Source organism: Sinohyriopsis cumingii, chromosome 8 (assembly GCF_028554795.1).
Source record: "Sinohyriopsis cumingii isolate HCF-2022 chromosome 8, ASM2855479v2, whole genome shotgun sequence".
Lineage (NCBI taxonomy): Eukaryota > Metazoa > Mollusca > Bivalvia > Unionida > Unionidae > Sinohyriopsis > Sinohyriopsis cumingii.
In genome coordinates this window covers 94,314,754-94,336,196 of record NC_142968.1, presented here as the reverse complement: position 1 = coordinate 94,336,196, position 21,443 = coordinate 94,314,754, and the positions used below count along the sequence as shown (strand labels likewise).

The window sequence follows — 21,443 nt, the reverse complement described above, 5'->3', positions numbered from 1 at the left end:
TGCAGTGATATTCGAAGTAGTGGATTGGGAAATTTTAATATATATCATTAAAAAAAAGTGCTCCTTTGAGATTGTACAAAGCCCGTAACACTTAATTAAACACTACTATGATGAAGTAAAAGGCAACTTGCACTTTAAGCACAGATTCAAAAATGTCCAAGATTTTGTGAGCTAGAAAATGAAAATTGTTGGTGGATTTCTTACATGATCATTTCAGAGATAAATTACTTTGGATTAACTTGCCGAAAGAAATCTCTCCAACATGCCAACCATTACGCTTTTGGCATAATCATTACGTTTTTTTTTTCTTCACTAAATTATGCCTTATGCGTAAACGTATATGGATTACAATTTTTCAATATATCCACCTTCCAAAAGAAAAATCAATTGTTTGTTTTCTCGTTTTTATTAACATCCCATTAATCCCACAGACTATTTTAGGAAAGACGGCTTCTGCGTAACTACAATACTTTCCTAACAGTATTATGTTCTATTTATAGCAACTATCCTATTTCCAAGAAACGTGCTGGTTCTACTTTCAAACTTTCGACCTCGTATTGTATTTATAGCAGCTGTATGGCTTAGTGAGGAGAGAACAGACTGGTTTTCTAATTTTTAATCTTTACTCGCAGATTTTTTTGCTAATTTATATTTAGTACAGAACCAGTCTGTAGGTATTTGGGGCTAAAAAGTATCATTTATTTTAGTTAATGCTTGTATGAGAGCAAAAATATCTCCTTTCAGTTAACTTCACAGATGGATTAGAAAATGGCCAAAAATAAGCGAAACAAAAAAAGAAAACAATCCTCCAAAGATGAGGACACGAGGGCAGCATCACATGACATCTATTGCATGCCGTGTGGAAATAATTTTACTATTTGGTGCTAAAAGTCTTCAGATGTATTCTAGTCAATGTTTGTGTTACAGCACATATATTTTTTCAAAGAATTTCACAGGTAGATCAGAAAAAGACAACAAAAAAACGAATCCTTCGAAGATTAATACATGAATGGCATAATACAGCGTTCCATTCTCGGGCACAGGGGGTCATATCTTTGCTTAAAATTGAACTGTCGTACATGTACTATATAGTACATGTATGACAGGTCAGTTTTAAGCAACGATACCAGTTCCTGTATTCTAGGGCAGCATCATGCTCATTGCAGTCTGTGTGGAAATGATTTTAATATTGGGCGTGTTGGTAAATTTTATGTGGAGAAACATGTGAAAACAAAGAAACACATCGAATTAGCTCGTCTTACGAACTCCAGTACTAAGGTAACTTCTTATCTACAGCAGAACTAAAGTGCGGACATGAATGTTATAAATGCAGAGGTGTTATTTACTGAGTTCTTAATAGAAAGATAATGAAGATCTTGCTATTGCTGCAGAAGCAAGATAATTCAAAGAACACAGTTCTACTCTAGCTGTGAAGGTGTTTTATGATAATGTTAGAGATTATTATGCTACAGCCTGTGATTACATGCTCCAGAAATTCCCGTATGGAGATGAAGTGCTTTTAGATGCTTCGGTTGCTGATGTAAATGAGAGACAGTCAATAAGCTTCAAAAGTGTTAGATTCTTTGTCAAGAGATATCCCTTTCTATTACCATCCTTGTCTACCTTGGATCATCTGGAAGGAGAATTCCTGAAGTCTAAAGTTGGGATTCTACTTGACAATATACTTAATGCAGATAGTGTTGATGTGCAATGACATTTTATTTCCCAGCTAAAAGACACATTGACTGGAAGATATAAATTTCCTCTTCTTTGTCAGGTTATGAAAGGAATATTGGTTCTTTACCATTTTAATGCTGACTGAGAGATTGTTCAGTATTGTTAACAAACATAAAAGTGAATTCAGATCCAGGCTCAGTAACCCAGTACTTTGTGCTCTACTGGTGTGCAAGACATTCATGGTCTCAGCTGGTACAAAGTGATTTAAAATGCAACATAAAAATCTGTTTCTTTCTAAAGCTAAAGTGCTACATATGAAAACTTGAAGCAGTAACGGATGTTAAAAGACGAGACGGGCAAATAATTCATTGTTTATTGAATTTTTAGCATGTTATATGTGGATTCCTCTTTTTTTCTGCTTGGATTCCTCTTTTTGTCCACTTGGATTACACTTTTTCCTCGTCAGGGGTTGGCATGTATGGATATTACTGTCAAAAGTGTTCTCCATGGTATCAAAATTGTTCTCCATGGCATAGCAGTGTTAGGGACCAGCTTTGCACTGCTAAAAGAGACCACCGTAAAGCTGAGAGGCTTTGGCTTTCCACCAGACTTGCTATTCAGTAGCAAATCTATGAAGCCTCTAAGAAGAATGTCACAAATATAGTCCATGCAGCGAAATCAGCCCACTACACTACTAAGATCATGAAAAGTTCCAGCTGCAAAGAGCTCTTCAAGATTACTAACAAGCTAATGTCAAGGAACAAATCTACACCACTTCCAACTACCTTTTCTCCAGTCGACCTTCCGGACATGTTTGCAAATTTCTTCCGTGACAAAGTACAAACCATTAGAGATAAGCTTGACACCACAATTTCAGTTGACTCGTCATCACCATACAGTTGGGATACAGAATTTGAGCGGCAACCGTTAGCAGCATTTGAACCTGTCTCTATGGATTTCGTATGTACAGTTGTGATGAAGGGTGCACCAAAGTCATGTGAACTTGATCCAATTCCAACATCACTACTGCTTGAGTGCTTAGATCCAGTATTGCCTTCACTAACTGATATTATTAATACCTCTCTCATCCGTGGAATTCCCATCATTTTTCAAAACTGCCATTGTAAAGCCTCTGCTGAAGAAACCAACACTAGACCATAACGATTTAAAGAACTACCGCCCAGTTTCTAATCTCCCATATTCATACAAAAAATCTTAGAAAAGGTTGTTGTATCTCATCTAAATTCAAACAGTCTTTTTAGCAATGTACAATCTGCATATCGCCCTTGCCACAGTACTGAAACTACTCTTCTAAAAGTAGTTGATGACATTCTTTCTGCATTGGATAGCGGAAAGATTACAGTCCTCACCCTCCTTGATTTGTCTGCAGCATTTGACACAATAGACCATGATATATTACTTCACCGTCACCAGCATGTATTTGGCATTCATGATAGTCTTACTGTGGTTTGAGTCCTACTTGGTCAACAGGACACAAATTGTATCTGCAAATGGAATACACTCCAGCCCAGTTGATCTGTGTTGTGGTGTTCCACAGGGGTATGTTCTTGGACCTGTTCTCTTCATTCTGTACACTCAGTCGCTCTCAAGTGTCATAGATCATCATCCAGTGTCTCACCAATTGTACGCTGATGACACCCAAATATACAAATCTAGCCACCCAACTGAAGTTGATGCTACCATCCAAGGTGTGGAGAGGTGCATTTCTGATGTGAAATCATGGATGACATGAAACAAGCTGCAGATGAATGATGATAAAACTGAGGTCATTCTGATCACAACACAAAGACTTTTCTCATTCACATTCTTTACCTCAAACAATAAATATCAGCAGCACCAACATTAAATTCACACAATCAGTACAAAACCTAGGTGTTACTCTGGACAGTAGTCTCACATTGCACCAACATGTCATGAACATATGCAAGGCTGCATATCTTGAGCTGAGACGCATCAGCTCAGTTCGCAAGTATCTTTCAGTTGATGCCACTAAAACACTTGTGTTCATTAGTACTTTCAAGACTGGACTGTTGTAACTCAATTCTGTCTGGTTCATCTCAATATTTGCTCCAGAAACTTCAAAAAGTTCAAAACACAGCTGCTCAGATCATACTTAGGGTACCACGATCAGAGCACACCTCCCTGCTGCTCTGTACCCTACACTGGCTATCAATTATATCCAGAATCAAACACAAAATTTGTTCTCTGTGCTACATTTCACTGTCAGACTGTAGTCCAAATTACCTATCTGACCTCACCCATGTGTACACACCAGCAAGATACTTATGCTCCTCTTCTGACAATCGTATACTCATTATTCCCACTATGAAAACAATGTTATATGGACAGCGTTCTTTTTGCATACCAGGGCCCAGCAACATGGAATGAATTGCCCACTGAACTTAGACACAAAGACACAGTGATCACATTCAAGAGGGCTCTCAAAACTCACTTATTTCGACTGCAAGAACAACTTAAAGACCTAATAATGTTTCCTACCTTAAATATTCTCAGCATGTTTTTTAATGTTTTCTAATTTCATGGTGTTTGTTTTTGTAATCATATCATTATATGTTTTTTATCTTATAAATGTTGTCTAATGTTGTAAAGTGCTTAGAGCTTTTAAAGATTAGGCGCTATACAAAGTCCTCATTATTATTATTATTATTATTATAACATTTTTCCATTTTCATCTTTTATGCTGGTATTGAGTATGTTAATTGAATTGACACTAAATGTCAGCTTTTCACAGTATATCTGTAGCATACATTTTAGTGTTAATTGGCATAATACATTCAATGGAGTTAGTTGGGGAACCAGGTTAAGTATGCATGAGTACCTTTGATGCTTTCAGCTGCATATATATTTTCATGCAAAACATCTGCGTGATCAAGACCTGTCAACCCTTATGAATTTGTCTAAAGTCTTACTGGAATTACCTTTAAAATACAACTTTAAAGAATAAAAGCACAAATTATGGAAATGTGATTCTGTTAAAATCTGGATGCTGGCTAGTCTGATTCAGATCTGGGTTTCATCTTAGATTCATTGGAATTGGTCAGGGAACCAGACTAACTTTTCTGGACTACCTCAGATGCTTTGTACTGTACATTTTTTTATATTCAAAACTTGAACAAGCGACAGGTCAGGATGAAAGGGACTTTAAAGCCCTTAAAAAGTTAATAGTACAGAAGAATAGAATGGAATATTGAGATTATAGGAGAAGAAAAGCAGAAAGGACAACTACATTTAGTGGATATCATGTGTTGATTTGAGTACGTAACGTAGCGGGAAAGATTCTTGCCATTGTCCAAGGTCCACATTAAAATGGGGGTGGGGGATCGGAATTGCACTCTGTGAAAATGTACTGGATGTAATTAAGGTTCAAGTAAACTTAACTAACTTTTCGGCTGAACATGATGGTTACTGTTGCTGCATCGGTCTAGAATCACACTTCTGGACTTTTAAATGGATGTTTCCCAGCAGTAAATGATAATTTGTTACACCTTGCTCAAAACTGGTCCAGCTTACTGGGGAAAAAAAATGGCTGCCTTGCTGAGAAAGTCTTCTTTGGGTTGGTAGGTCTGCATGATCAAGTTGTTTATACTAAATGGCATCTAACAAGCTATAGAATGTCAAAACTAAAGGGACAATAAGGCTTTTAAAAAGTGTTAATAGTAAAGAGGAATAAAAAGGTATAATCATGGGGGAAGGCAGGAAGGGCAAGAACTAATTTTTAATATGTGTTGATTTAAATATGCTGCATGGTAATTACTGTCACCACTTGAAAATGAAGGAGGGAAAAAAACTTTAAGGATTGCATCATGTTAGGAGATCCAAGAAGACACTGAGCTCCATTAGGTTTGGAACTGCAGTTTGTGACAAGTCAGATAAATGATTTTATGGCGTTTGGTTGAAAATAGTTCTTTTGTCGTTATTATTCCTGATTTTTATTTTCAGAGCCTGGATGACACTGAGAGGGGTCAGGGTGGATTTGGTTCCACTGGAACGAACTGACATTGTGGAAGAAACAAATTGATGAATATTCGCACACTGTTAAGCTGCCTTGAAAGTTGTCTTTCAGAGAAAGCACTTTGTGGAAGTGTACACTGGTTTTCCTGGACATTATGACTGTGAAGGAAATCTTGTTGTTTGTTTATAGTTATTTTGATCATGATTGGAAGATCTCACTTATGTACTCAAAATGTGACAGTATTTTCTGTGTATTTAATGGAAAACACAAGACTACTGTTTGTCATAAATCAAACCTGGACCTAGAATTCACTCGATGGAAATAGGCAAATCTATTCATTGCACACATTTGAAGCTCTGGCCCTTTCCAACATAATGTTGATTTTCATGCATTCTGACACTTTTCAACTGAATACTTTACTCTTACTCAATATCCAGTTTTTACTTCAGAAGCAGACAAGTTACTCAAAATGTTTTTTTTTTTTTAAATATCCCATTTTTGATTGGTAAGAATATTTGCATGTTTGATTTGAAGTTCAATAGTTTTACAACAAAAGGGCCTTGTCTCAGAATTCAGTAAAATATTCAGTTATAACTTTTTTCAGTTACATATACATTGATGTTCCTGCAGACATCAATAATTACAATGTATGGTCATGTTATAATTATTAGCAATGCATATTTTTTAATAAAAACAAAAAAATCATTTGATTGGATCAGGTTAAGATTAAATGTTTTGTTGGGTCTGTTTCTATTCAAAATTTAACATTTCCTGTAAGATATTTTTGTATAGCATCTGATGTATACTATTATTTATCGTTGTATAAAAAGTAATTGTATTGGAATTTTTTTTTATTGTACCAACAGCGGTTTAAAAGTTTAGATAAAAAAAAAATATTTGTCCAGAAAAGGAAGTACTGAGCATACTTGCTTGCCAAGAATAAACTCGCTCAACCAGTTATTATAGAATTGTCAAAGTTCATGATGTTAAGAATCTATATTTGATCATGTGAAAGATTTTTCTTTAACTTTGTGGCCCTTCCATCATAAGTTGAAAGTTGTGTGAGTAAATTTTCAACCCCCAGTCAACCATGTCTGAAAGTGAATGAAACAAATCTAAAACAAATTCACTTTCTGCCTCTCCCATAATATTGAAATAAATACTTTTCCTAATTTGATGATAAATCATTGATCCAACTTGATAGCCAGAAGTGTAAAATTGGCTTGTTGAAAGATGAAAAACTTGTTTTCACATCCTCTGCAGATGTCTGAGGTCCTTAAAGTGATGGTTAATCCCACAGGAAATTGATCGGTTGTGCTTGAGTGGGAAAACCTGTCAAACATGTTTAAGGCCGTTGAGAAATTGTGAGTAAAAGAAGAATTATGTATGGAAATGTCTTTGGTTTTTATTGCTGATCTTAGTACTTTTATTTCTGCAAGAAAATGACAAGAAAAGATGGATACCCAGGACACCTCATAAATATCAAGTTATTATGTACCCAGAAGTACCCTTTTTTAGGAAAATTTATTTAATACTGGTATGGTAAGATGAAAAATTTCACTAAATCATATTTCATTTCACCTTTAAACAAATTGCAGGTGGAAAAGATTGCACTTGGAAAGGGATAAAGTATCAGAATACAATTTTGATCATGTTTGAGGTCTCGTGTGGACATTTCTCTTGAATGGCTTTTCTCTATTTGTTTCCTAGTTTCATTTAATCATAAACATATCTCCAGTCGATCATTACTTTAGTTTCTTTCATTCATTCTCATTGCAATTTTTTGGGTTACTGCCTTGCCAAGGTGATATCCAAAATGTGTACCATGGCAGCTAATTTGAAAATCTTTGCCGAAGAATATTTGATTTTTTTTTCTCCATCAACACTGATAGTTAAAAGGAAGAAATGATCTGATTTTGAATTCTTGGGAATGACTCTTTTTCTTGTTTATGATTAGCATAGTTATAAGTAGCTGTTTATATTGCTATAAAACTATATTACCACCACTTGTGTTCAAGCTGTAAAGTATTAGTTTGTAAGTTTTTACAAATTATTTCCATGTTATATGATTTGCCAGCTACAGAAACTGCCAATAAAGTGTTACATATCTTGAACGATTTCTTTGTTTTGTGAGTTGAATGTGGAAAAACCGGTTTTCTCGAGGTATTTGTGTGCATGAAAGTTGGTTTCATCAGACTTTAGATTTTGGGGCAACATTAACAATGCAGTTAGATGTTAGAAGCACTTGAAAAACTTTGTATGGGAAAAACTTGAGGCAGTTAACATGATCCACATTTGTCCTTTTCTGGGTAAAAAAATTGGGTCATAGTACTCGTGATTCTGTCCATCACACTTTCACGGATGCTTTATAGGTAAATCCATTGAAATTAAACTTAGACTTAAACTTTTTGCGTGCATTCATCATCATTAGATGCTTTGCGTCATCATTTGTGTTTGAAGTCTTGGCTGAATGTTTTCCATCACACCTTCCTTTCCTCTGTTTAATTTTAAAATAATTCAAGACCACATTGTCATGCCTTCATTACACTACTTTGAGCCTTTTGAAATTATGGGAGAAGATTTGTCTTTTGATATATCATCACTGGAAACTATAACCCACGCCGTGGGGTAAGAGGGATCTCTTTAATCTTGAGGTCGTGGGTTAATATTTGAAGTTTTTATTGCACTTTGCTTTCCACTCTACAAATGTAAAACAGTTTGCAGTCCATCTTGGAGAAAAAGAGGAATTTTCCTTACCATTCACACACAAATGTCTATGTAAATATATTAGCAAGCAGCTGAAAATCCAACATCAGATAGATTACAAGATAATGCCTCGCCTGGTTGATCTCTGCTTTCCAGAAATGTCGACAACAGAAAAAGCTGATTATGATAAAACGATGCACTGTTAAGAGGGTTTGAAAATATGGACAAAGAAATTCTTTCTTTAACAATAGATAAATTTCAGTGCAGTTTAAGTTTGCGGCTTCCTTTCATGGGGCCTCTGAATTTCTCCACTCCAGGTGTGTGGATGGTAAGTAAAATTCCTCTTCTTTCCACTCAGAATTAAATTCGTCATAAAACACCATTTTTTTTTCTTCTAATCATTGTCATCAAACCAGAACAACTGCGTCTCTATTGTCCGTTGACCCATTGTTTAATTTCTGACACAAGAGTGGAAGGCAGCTTCACTCCACTACCACAAATGTAAAAAAAAAAAAAAAAATCTTGTTGGACTATTCAGTAGGCAGGAAGGATCTGTAACTACAATTGACCAAACAAATGCCAATTCCTTTTTTTTTATTAATGTACCCAGATAAAATAGTTTGCTGAAATTTCAGAGAAAACATTACCTTTGAAGCACCAACTGTTATGAAAACATACTAAGCAAATGGAAAACAAATCGGTCTCGATCATGCAGTATGTTGCCGTCTCAATAAGAAACGAGCATTTTGGTTCTCCAAAGCTGGCCTTTAGCAATGACTTGAATAACACGTGCACCTTTTGTCAAAGAAAGCGGACTACAATCTTAAGTAAAAATAGAACTTTTCTTCAAAGGAAGTCGGTACCAAACCTTAAAAAAAAGCAATAGAATCTGATGGCTTTTTTCATTTTGCAACGTGACGAACACGTTTACTGTGCCGTGAAGGTTTCCTTTTTGCAGGGAAAAAGTTTACTTATAACGCTACCAACAGCAGCTTTAAACGCAACTGAGCTTACTGATTTGGGACATACTGAAAAGTAAATGTGCTTCATCGTTCGTTACATGATTGTGCTATGTTTACCCACTGAATTCAGACATATGACCCATGACAAAATTATTGAATTGCATTTTTTTCTATGGATTACTCGTATTGTGGATTCAGTGTACGTGATGAGATTTGTGGGTGAGTACATGGTATTGATACTCTGTTCATGCTATACATAAGATGTGTATATCTTAACAGTATACACATATATGTACCAATCCGTGGTGCTCTAAATAAAGTAAAATATATATGCCTTCTGTTTTCAGTATAGGTGTATATGTCATTTAATATGCATTAAGATGGTAACTGCCAATGAAGGACATATTTTACCGCCTGCATTTATTACCTGCCTACACACACATACACCCGCTGTGCAATTTTTTGGGGGCACATGCATCATATTCTTTAGCTAACTGAGCTGGTTGCTTATAACATGGTCAGGTTCTATGGCTCCCAACTACCGTGTTATGGGGGGTCACACAATATGCATTTTCATAAGGTTTTTAATGCGCGAAATTGTTTGAGCTACATTGTCCCAGTACAAATCACCTACACTTTCCTAATAACTAAATCCATGCAGCCTGATGAGTTCAAAACCTTGTCCATCTGACCCATCCTCTGGCCTCACTTTAAACAGTTGTCATATGTTCTTCACATGTGCAAGGTTAGTAAAATTAATTCCTGTTGACTTTTAAGTTGATTTTCAGAAGGGCAGCAGATATGATCCAGATGTAGACTAGTGGAGGAAATGTGACCGTTAGGTCACTTCCCATCTCAACCAGGTATCCAGACATAGACTACTTGAGGAAATGTGACCATCTCTGGCCGATATCAAGATTTAGATGTAGACTGTTGTTGTTGTTGTAGGGTTTAACGCCATTTTTCAGCACAAGATGGGCTATACATGGCGGCCAGTATTAATGGTGGAGGAAGAACCCAGGAAATCCCCGGAAAGAACCACTGACCCTCGAGAAGCTACTGGCAAGCTTTCTTACATACCCACATTGGCCGAATCCAAGACTCGAACCAACGCAGACAGAGGTGAGATGGCAGTGATCCGTAACGGAGAGCGCTTTAGACCACTCGACCACTCGGGGCCCCTTAGATGTAGACTGTACTTGGGGAAGTGTTGCCATCACTTCCCATCTCTGGTAGATATCTAGATGTAGACTGCTTGGGGAAATGTGACGATTTGGTCATTTTCCATCTCTGGTAGATATCTAGATGTAGACTGCTTGGGGAAATGTGACGATTTGGTCATTTTCAATCTCTGGCAGAGGTCTAGATGTGGGATAACTACCAATTAAAAACACCCCACCTCCTTCCTGGGTGGGTAGGTGGCAGAACTGTATGGGATTGTTTTCAGAAATAAATAAAACTTGCTGTGATTAGTGCATTATATAAGAGTTAGTTCCTGTCAGTCCATCAAAAACTATTGGTAATATGCGAGATTTTGTTAATTCATATCTAGATCATATTTTGTATTTTATTTTATTTTTAAAAATATACATATTGAAATTGCACTTGCATGTGACTGAATAACCTTAATTATATATATATATATATATATATATATATATATATATATATATATATATATATATATATATATATATATATATATATATATATATATATATATATATATAAGGCTAGATTACTAAAAAGAAAGACACTACAAGACACAAAGTAATTGAATTTATGCTGTATTCCAAATACACAACCTTAGATTTGTCAATACACAACAACAATATTAATGCACATATCACTGCCTAACGACCTTTGAACTATGTCACTCTCCTGTTTTTTTTAAGTACCATCTAGTCTACTTCAAATTTACATTCAATTGTGAATGAATGCGGATTGAAACCGCTTTTCCAGTTCTTCTGGAATGGATAGATTTTGTTCTGTGGATCCAACATGTGTCGTCCAGTTTGAAGCCGTGTAGTGTGGACAAATACTGCATGATTCTTGACTATATCAAGTTGACGAATTAATGAGGGGGGATGAACATATAATAAATAATAATCTGGAGGTTATTTCTGTACTTTTGCAAAGCTTACATTGTTTAAATTGACAGTTTATAGTCAGATGGTCATATGTCCTTGTGTCGTCCGTCTGTCCATCAAATGCCACACAGAAGTTGCATTTATAGACCTTTTTTTTATCCATCTGAGAATGTAAATAAAAATCTCGGACATGTTCAAGATGTTTTATGAGTTTAATTATAAGCGAGACATTGCATATAAACGAATTGATCATGTATCTAATTGGCAGAGTTTGTTACACCTGACCTTTTTTGATTATAATTTTTAAATAGGCTTACATCGGTAATATTTCCAATGTTTACATCTGTGTTAGAAAATCTGCCAATCACCTATGATGCTTATTATTCTTATAGTTGAAAGATGGAGTTCAATGTATGTAGAATCTTAGTGAGCATTCAGCAGTACTAGCGGTGAGAAAGAAAATTCGTTTCCTGTTCGAAGTACACTTACAACGACAGTTGATATATTGAATAATACTAATAATAATATGAAATACATTAATTAAATAGTAGATGTCTATGACAAACGTACTAAGAAATAGGTATAAAGTCGTTATCTTGATGAATTCTGCAATAAACAGCGGTAAGAGACGTAAGTAGCAAGTTTTTCTCAATACCCAATACGAAATGACCGGAAAAACATTTATTGGAAAAGGAGATTGAGAAAACACAATCAACTTTTTCTGAAATTGTATTGCAATTAATAATCTAATGAACAAATAAGTTGGAGTAGGAGAGTCATGAAATAAATGAATGGAGAAAGAACTGAGAATAAACAAAAAAGTAAAATAAGTAGTAAATAGATTACAAAAACAAAAATGATGTTTTTGAATGAGTATTTAGCATTGTATTAGATGGATCAATAAAGCACGTGTACTGGCTTGTTGCTCTCGACTGTTCACCAAAGATGTGACTTACTTGTGAAACTTGTATTCCTTCCCAGATTATTGGTCTTTAAATAATAAGATAATTCTTCATTTATTTAATCTGGTGTTTGATATTTATTCTCGTGCCTCTCCTGTACTGCTTGGAACTTAAAATACTAGCAAAACGACATCACGAGTGAGGATGTGATTCCAATAGCATAAGTACTCTGGCAAGTCTTATTCAGACAAGCTGTTGCTCTCTCTCTCTCTCTCTCTCATATGTATACATTTGCCAGAAAATAACTTAGAGCGATCATAGGTTTACTGCACGAACATTTCATATTAATCACAAAGGGATATTTTTGTATTTATGAAGCATTGTTTATAATATAAAACAATAAATTAAAGTTCATGTTTTCTCAAGTTTTTGACTACCATTGTGTTCTTTGTTTTTTTTTCCCCCTAAATCAGTAATGTCTGAAAAAGCCTGAGACCATCAAATTAAACTTTGCAGCAATATTTCAAAAAATCTGAATCATCATAGATAAACAGAGGATATCTGCATTTCTTGAAAAGATATAAAGAAATATTTCGCGACTGAAGTGGAAACGAACTATCAGGAGTCACATATTTTTTAATTCATTAAACTTTTCGGCACTTATTTAGAAACATTAGTAGTGAATGGGGACACTTTACGTATAATGGGAATTAGCATTAAAAACACCCTTGGGACACTTTACGTATAATGGAAATTTAACATGGAGAAAAATCGTGGGACACTTTACGTACAAGGGGAATTTAACATGGGAATAAATCGTGGGATACTATACGTACAAGGGGAATTTAACATGGGAATAAATCGTGGGATACTATACGTACAAGGGAAATTTAACATGGGATTTTTTTTTTAAAAAGTTTTTTTAAAATTTAAATTTAAATTTAAATTTAAAAAAGGGGTAGGCAATTCAAAGACTATCTCTTTTCGAGAAATATGGGGGCCCTGAAAAGGGCCTTTGGGTTTATGTTAATATGCCCTTAACATAGAGGGCATTTGCGACATCTTCTTTTCCTCAAACTTCGTCTTACAGCAGGGCCATACATCAGAGTCCTCTTGAGGCAACCTTGTCTCTCTATATAGACTCTTCTTATCCACAGGCTGCTGTTGGTCCTGTAGACAACGGTCCACTTGGATCGGACATACATGAGCATGTCCGTCCTGAACATCATTGTTGACACAAGGGTTGAAGATTCAACGTCGGTCCACATGTTGAGGCTCCGAGAATAGGTGAATCAATGCAGTGAACGGCGCTTATTTATAGGGACAGAAAGGATTGAAACGGATTGAGTTCATTCACCAATCCAAACACGCGTTACAGAATTCAGTCAGCCCGCATCCAATCCGAAGAGAGCAGTCTGTGACGTCACGTAGTCAATATAGATTCGCTAGCGCTTGTGTGCAGTCAATCTATGCGATAGTGATTCAACATGACGGAAACTCAGAAAACGATCCAGTGGGGTGCACCAGCAGGGGAGACCGCCCAAGGGAACCCGGACTTACTTTCAGAAGAGGTGAATTGGGATTTTGTGGATTTTCTCTCCTCGCAAGAATTTGTTCCGGAACCTTCGTTACCTTCTTCATTACCGCAAGTGGAGAATTTTAGACAGAGACAGAAAGAAGAATTGGAGAAATTTATACAACGACAAAAGGAAGCGGAACAGGCTTTTCTCCTACAGCAACAGCAGCAAGAAGAAGAGGTAAGAAAAAAACAACAGCAAGAAGAAGTAGCAGCAAAGAAACAAGAGGGTGAAAATCAAACGGTCACGGTACTGTTGGACATTTTAGCGGAGTTAAGAAGTCTGAAACAAATGTATCAGACTTCTTTATCACGACCGAAGAGAATACGACCTTCCCGAGCCAAACATGTCAACCCTGTGACTAAGCCTACCGTACCACCCTTAGTGATTTCAACCCAATCATTATCATCATTACGCAGTCCAGAAGTAGGCCTTGGCCGTGGCAAAGGCTTAAGGCAGTTAAAATTGATTGCTTAAACTCACCCCTGCACCATGAAGAAAAAAGGCCCTTTTCAGGGCCACCCACATTTCTCGAAAAGAAATACAATTTCAATTTGCCAATAACTCAAAAAATAACTCACCCATGTTACCCTTATAGTACGTGTCTGTGTATGAGTGCGTGAGTGTAGCTTCTTATTTTAAAATGAAAACTCAAAGACTCTTACCTTATATCATTCATTTATTCTTTTCTCCATTTTTTTTACAATCCAATTCACAATTTATAACACAACACTTTAATCAAAAGTTCATTAATTTCTTCTTTTCTCCTTCTTTAGTCTCTCTGTTTTTTGAATTTCTTCACCGTCACACTCTTTTCCTCTTCTTCTTCTTCCTCCTCGCTTTCTTCCCTTCTTCTTTTTTTCTCCTGTTTCTTTTTCTTCACCTGTCTTCTTTCTTCCTCAGAAGAATCCCTCTCTTCCTCCGAAGAATCCCTCTCTTCTTCTGAAGAATTCCTCTTTTCTTCTGACTCCTCTTGTTTCTTTTTTGGGCAATCTGGAGACCAATGTCCTTTTTCTTTACAATAATAACAGGTATCTTGACTTTTGTCTTTTTTATCCCCTGTTTTTTTTCTTTTTTGACGGTCGGGACAGTCTGAAGACCAATGTCCTTTCTTCTGACAGATATAGCAAGTATCTTGACTTTTATCTCTAAAGGAAGGAGAGTAGTCCGTAGGCTGGTCTGAAGAGAATTTTCTAATGACCCCTCGCAAAGCTCTGACGAAACGTTCCATCTGGTCAGTCTCTTCCATCGTTGTGCTCGGCTTGAGAGTGAAATGAATAGTGAAAGGACAAGACACACACCCTTTTATATACGCTGGTCTGCTATGACTATAAAGTAGTTTATGGTGTTTGAACTTGAGTCATTTGACTTTTTGCTTTCAAGATGAAACGATCCCATTCATTCGAGAAGAAAGAAGAAGAAGAAGAAAGTAAGAGGCAGAAACGTGATCTCTCGCCTCGTACCAGGGCTGAAATCTTGGCACAAATTCATGCCAGTGATTTTGAAGAGGACATGAGTGAACCAGAATCCGAACCCTCTAAACCAAGTTCATCACCCTTTGTCAACCCTGAAAAGTACTATTCCATTCGAGAGACGGAAAAGCGCTCCTCTAGAAAATTTAGAACCACGGCTTACAAATACACGGTGAAGTTTAAAGATTTCAAGGCTGAAGTGCCGTTAGAGAAAGCAGAAGGGTTCATCACCGAGGTGTGGGATTCTTTGCTCACTGCACTCAAGCGACAATGTCAACCCAAAGAAGACGATCGCTTGAGACTTTCCATACAACACGACGGTTTGAAATCCCCTGTTTGGATCGAGTTTAGCACCCCTGCAGAATTGACTGCTTCCAAAGTCATGGACAAGATTCAACACGTACAACAATCTAATGATCAGTTTGACATCACCGATGGTAAAGCCACACTGGACATGACCCACGTCTCTCCTCCTCAAGGGACAGGACGCAAAAAGATGTTATTGGTGGACGACCTTCGCAACACCAAAAAGAGTCTTGTCCGAATTAACAACTCTCATGACCAGATGTGTTTAGCCCGTGCCATCGTGGTGGGACGAACCTATGCCGACAAGAACGACACGGTAGAATGGAAAAGAACCTGGAACACTATTCAACGTTCCCATCTAGCCAAACAACGAAACGAAGCAGAACTCCTGTTACAACAAACCGGACTGTCCAAAGACACACTCTGTGGCATTCCTGAGATGCAAAAATTGCAAGATACCCTAGCTCCACGCTACACCTTGAAAGTGCACCCTCAAGAAGTACGCGGACCTCTGTTGTTTCGAGGCCAAGACTTTAAGGACGGAAAATACATTCATCTTTATCATCACGATGAACATTTCGATACCATTACCAGTATCACCGGATTCCTGAAATACGGTTATTACTGTGAGAAATGTGACCATGGTTATAACAATCGAGAGCAACACAAGCATTGTGGATCGAAATGCACAGGATGTTTGGCCTCTTCACCCTGTCTGAGCGAAGAACCAGTGCCTTGTTCCACTTGTCTGCGCACGTTTCTCAGCCCTACCTGTTACCAACAACATCTGAAAACGCAAGGTTCACAGAAGAAATGCGCTTGTCAACTGCTAAGATTGTGCCCCGCGTGTGGACAAGGCATACGTACCAATAGTGTCAAGGCACACGTATGTCGAGGAAAGAAAAAATGTCACATTTGTCACCACATCGTGGACTTGGAACACCAATGTTACGTGCAAAAATACCAACCCCCACCTGAGAAAGAGGACGGTCACAAGAAGAAAGGCAATTTCATCTTTTTCGATTTCGAATGCATGCAAGAAACTGGCATTCACATTCCTAATTTCTGCGTGGCTCATCGAGCGTGCGAGAAGTGCATTCAAGAACCTATCTTCAGTCATTGCCCTCACTGCAGCAAGATTCCCGGAGGGCGTGAAAAAATCTTTCGGGGACCAAACACGTTAGCCGATTTTGCCCAATGGGTCTTAGACCCCGTCGACAAGACATGGAGCCAAGAGGACATCGAACGTTACGGAGATTGTCATCGTCATGCCACGGTGATGGCTCACAATTTCTCCGGATACGATGGACAGTTTCTTTTGAGGTACTATACGGAACAAGGCACCGAGCGTCCTAAAGTGACTTTGAACGGAGCCAAAATCATTTTCATGCAAGTGGGACAAGTGCAGTTTAAAGATTCGATGAGTTACTTGGCCATGCCTTTGAGTCGAATGCCTAAAACGTTTGGAATGACAGAAATGGCTAAAGGGTACTTTCCACACTTTTTCAATACGGAAGCCAATCAACACGCCGTTCTACCCCATTTACCTGAAGCTCACTATTACGACCCCGACAACATGCGTACCGAACAACGAGAAGCTTTCTACGCTTGGTACCAGGCTCACGCCTCGGACCCTTTCGACTTTCAGGAAGAAATGCTAAAGTATTGTCGTTCCGACGTGGACATTTTACGGCGTTGCTGTGGAAAATTTCGAGAACTGTTCATGGAACACGGAGGGGTCGATCCTTTGAAAGAAGCTTGCACCATTGCCAAAGCGTGTTCCTTAGTGTATCGACAACGATTCATGCCTGAAAAGACCGTGGCTGTCATCAGTCCTCAAACGACCAACTATGTCAAACGTCAATACTCGGTCAAAGCCCTACGCTGGTTACATTACTTGTGCGACAAGGAAGACAAGTGGATTCAGCATGCCCGCAACGGAGGGGGTGAAAAGACCATCGGAACGTATTCGGTCGATGGCTGGGACTTAGAAAACCCCAAGATCGTGTACGAGTTTAACGGTTGTTTATTTCACGGATGTCCCGTCTGTTACCCTGACCGTGGCACTAAAAATCAGTTTTTGCAACGAACCATGGAAGACTTGTACCAGGACACTTGTCAGCGGCGCCTAAAGTTGGAACAGGAAGGATACCAAGTGGTGGAAATGTGGGAACACGAATACGATCACCGTATGAAAACCGATCCCGAGTTTAAACGTGCCGTGGAAAGTTACAAGCTGATGGACCCCCTAAACCCGAGGGATAGTTTGTACGGAGGAAGGACCAATGCCACCTGTTTGCTGTACCAAGCCGACGAAGAGAAAGGAGAAGAAATCAAATACTTGGACGTGTGTTCGCTGTATCCCTACGTGTGCAAATATTGTCGCTTTCCTGTAGGGCACCCGCAATTGCTGACGGAACACATCGACCTGGTCAACATTCGACAATACGAAGGCTTGATCAAGTGCAAAGTTTTGCCTCCCACGAACCTCTACCATCCCGTCTTACCTCACCATTGTCAAGGCAAACTGATGTTTCCCTTGTGCCGTACTTGTGCCGAAACGTGCAACCAAGACCAACCTTGTCAGCACAGCCAGGAAGAACGGGCCTTGACGGGAACCTGGGTCAGCGTAGAATTGTTCAAAGCTCTGGACATGGGATACCAACTGTTAGAAGTGTACGAAATTTGCCACTTTCCCAAGACACAACAATACCACAAGGGTGATCCCAGTCAGAAAGGCATTTTCGCCGACTACGTGGATGCCTTTTTGAAACTGAAACAAGAAGCCAGCGGCTATCCTTCCTGGTGTCACACTCCCGAAGACCAAATACAATTCAAAGAGAAATACTACGAACAAGAAGGCATCACTTTAGACCACATCGAGAAAAACGAAGGCAGGCGATCGTTTGCCAAAGTGATGTTAAATTGCTTGTGGGGTAAAATGGCACAACGACCGTGTTTACCCAAGACGGAATATTTGACAGAACCTTCCCGCTACTTCCAGATGATTCACGACAAAACCAAATACATGAAACACGTGGACGTCGTTCGAGAGAATTTGATCTTGGTCAATTACGAAGAAGATTTGGACTTTGTACAAGACGACCCTTTTGGAAATGTCATCATTGCGGCTTACGTGACAGCCCATGCTCGCTTAAAATTGTACGAAGCTTTAGAACTGTTAGGGGAACGTGTCCTGTACTTTGACACAGACAGTTGCATTTACATCCATCACCCGATTCAACATCACCCTAACATCGAAGGAGACCGTTTAGGAGCCTGGACAGACGAGCATCCCGACGACAAGATTCTAAGTTTCGTCAGTGGCGGTCCCAAAAATTACGGCTACGAATACCGGGACAAACAAGGAGAAGTGCACACCACGTGCAAAGTGAAAGGACTGACTCTGAATTATCGTACCAGTCGAGTGGTCAACTTTGGGGTATTGAAAGAAGCCTTGCAATCGGGAGAGGATGGAAACTTTAAAGTGACCACCTACCAACCTAACAAGATTGTACGTTTACCCACTCACCACATCGTCAGTCGACCCTTGGAAAAAGTCTATCAAATCGTATACCAGAAGCGAGTGCGACTTCCCAATCATTTCACCTTACCGTACGGTCACGTCGGTATTGGTCTGTATATAAAAAAGGAACCCTAGGCAAGATCGATAGTTCATTGTGACTACCAAGACCGAGCGAACAAGATGAATACTTTGAAAAAGACATCGTTCCAGTTTGGGGATTGTAAAAAAGTTGTATCTTCCTCTAGTGTGACTAATATTGGATGGATAAGACCCATGCATTGCGACGGAAAATGTCCGGAAGGAAACTGCGATTGTCCATGTGGTTACCATTGTAATTGCGTAACGGAGTTTGCAGACGAGTGCGATTGTGAGCCTTGCGATGGGACCGATGCTGTACCTTGTGACCTGAGCGATGCCGTAAAGCATCATGGGAACTTTAGTACCCCTACCCCTGTCATGGAAAGTGATGCTGTGCGTGTCAAACCTGTGGGATGCGAAAGCGATGCTGCTCGTCCTCTTGGACATTTTACTGGGTTTCGTTTTAAAGGGGAATGTCGACCTTCACGTTTACCTCCCTACGGATGTCATCCAGCCCTGAGCAAACTCCTACCCATGTCACTCAACCCTCATCGAAACGAACCTGTGAAAAACGAATATTCGTTTCCTGTGCGTTTGTCGGAATACTGCGACTTTGAAAATCGTCTTCAATCGTTCAAAGGAAAATGGCCAAAGTATCTGGGAGGACCGACCCCCGAAGAATTAGCCAGAGCCGGATTTTTCTACTTGGGCGAAGGAGATAAAGTCAAGTGCTTCAGTTGCGGTGTGTCACTTCACCACTGGGAACCGCAAGATTCGGCCTTCGTTGAACATGCTCGATGGTCACCGAATTGTCATTACTTACCCTTAGTGGGACCGAGACATTGAAGTAACTTTTTACCATAATCATCTGTTCATGGATACTTTACAAGAGAACATTCGTGCTTTGCCTGTGGAGTTGAGAGAACGCATTTACCGAGAGCTGGTCAAAATACAAGTGAAACGTAAAGAACAATTGCATCCGATACGTCACCGGTGTTTGAACCACTGGTACCTGAAGGCTATACAAGGACTGATTCAATTGAAAGTGTTCCATTGGACAGACATTGATCAACGACCTTCTGGTTATAAAAAGGAATGGTTTGGTATGGACGATTGTAGTTACTACATTGTAAACGTACTGCATCGAATTCCAGAGGAAGAGTTAACGAATTACAAACTTTTTGAACACAATGTCAACTTGGTGAAAGAGGAAACTTCTGAACGAATTGTAATGTGTAGATTAGTGACTCAACGATTTAAATTCGACACTGAAGTGAAACCATGTTTGTGCAAAGAGTACATTTCTTGTGTCAGACCAAAGAGGATTTAGTATGACCTATTCATGGATACTTTACAAGAGAACATTCGTGCTTTGCCTGTGGAGTTGAGAGAACGCATTTACCGAGAGCTGGTCAAAATACAAGTGAAACGTAAAGAACAATTGCATCCGATACGTCACCAGATCTTTAACCACTGGTACCTGAATGGTATAAGAGAACTGATTCGTCAGAAATTCTTTCAATGGTCAGACATTATTCAACACTTTGAGGTCGCTAATGATCGACATGTTCATGATTATGGTTACTTCGAGATTCACCTAGTGCAATGCATTGAGGAAGACAAGTTAAAGGATTACCAACATATTTTACGTGGAATCTACTTAGAGGAAGAGGAAACACCTAAACGAACTCTGACGTTTCGGTTACAGTATGCAAGATTTAGATTCCCTACTGGAGAACGAAGATCTCTGGCTAGAAAGTACGTCTATTGCATCCGAAAAAAAGAGAATATAAAAACAGGCTGCCATGCCACGGTTTATGTCACATGTCATCCAACAGATTCCGTGGAAGGAACTCAATGACCATATTCAAACCGTGGATCATTACCATCGATTATTACAAGAACTGTATCCATTCAATTTTGGACGACAAGTGGTGTGTGTCTTAGTGACTTGTTTTCTGGGATTTCGTTTACCAGCCGATTCCTTGTGGACTCTTTACGATCAGTACTTACCACCTCCATGGCCTTAAATGGTCACGAAAAACTCCTTTTGTTCAAAGCCTTGCGTTTTCATCTGGATACTTCTCGACCTCAACAGGAAAAAAAGATTCGTCAACTTTTAGCGACCCAAGACGTGTATGACGATGTGTGTG

The 21,443-nt window shown here is 38.6% G+C and overlaps 2 protein-coding genes across 3 annotated transcripts in view; one reads left to right on the top strand and one right to left on the bottom strand.

The window, feature by feature from the left end:
* LOC149794166 (deoxyuridine 5'-triphosphate nucleotidohydrolase-like) overlaps window positions 1-10,968 on the top strand; it is a 42,694-nt gene extending 31,726 nt beyond the window's left edge. Inside the window, exons 6-7 of one of the 2 annotated variants that reach the window (XR_016422973.1) lie at window positions 5,659-5,773; window positions 8,101-10,968. Coding sequence is in view for 1 of the 2 variants with exons in the window: in XM_089968266.1 (XP_089824392.1) it covers window positions 5,659-5,715 (57 nt within the window). In the remaining variant the exon portion in view is untranslated. Of the gene's footprint in view, window positions 1-5,658; window positions 7,786-8,100 lie in introns of those variants that run through there. The other variant, XM_089968266.1, reaches the window with a different exon arrangement.
* The window catches only part of LOC149794165 (protein KTI12 homolog), a 145,258-nt gene that overhangs the window by 84,792 nt on the left and 39,023 nt on the right, over window positions 1-21,443 (bottom strand). The gene's annotated exons all lie outside the window — the stretch shown is intronic.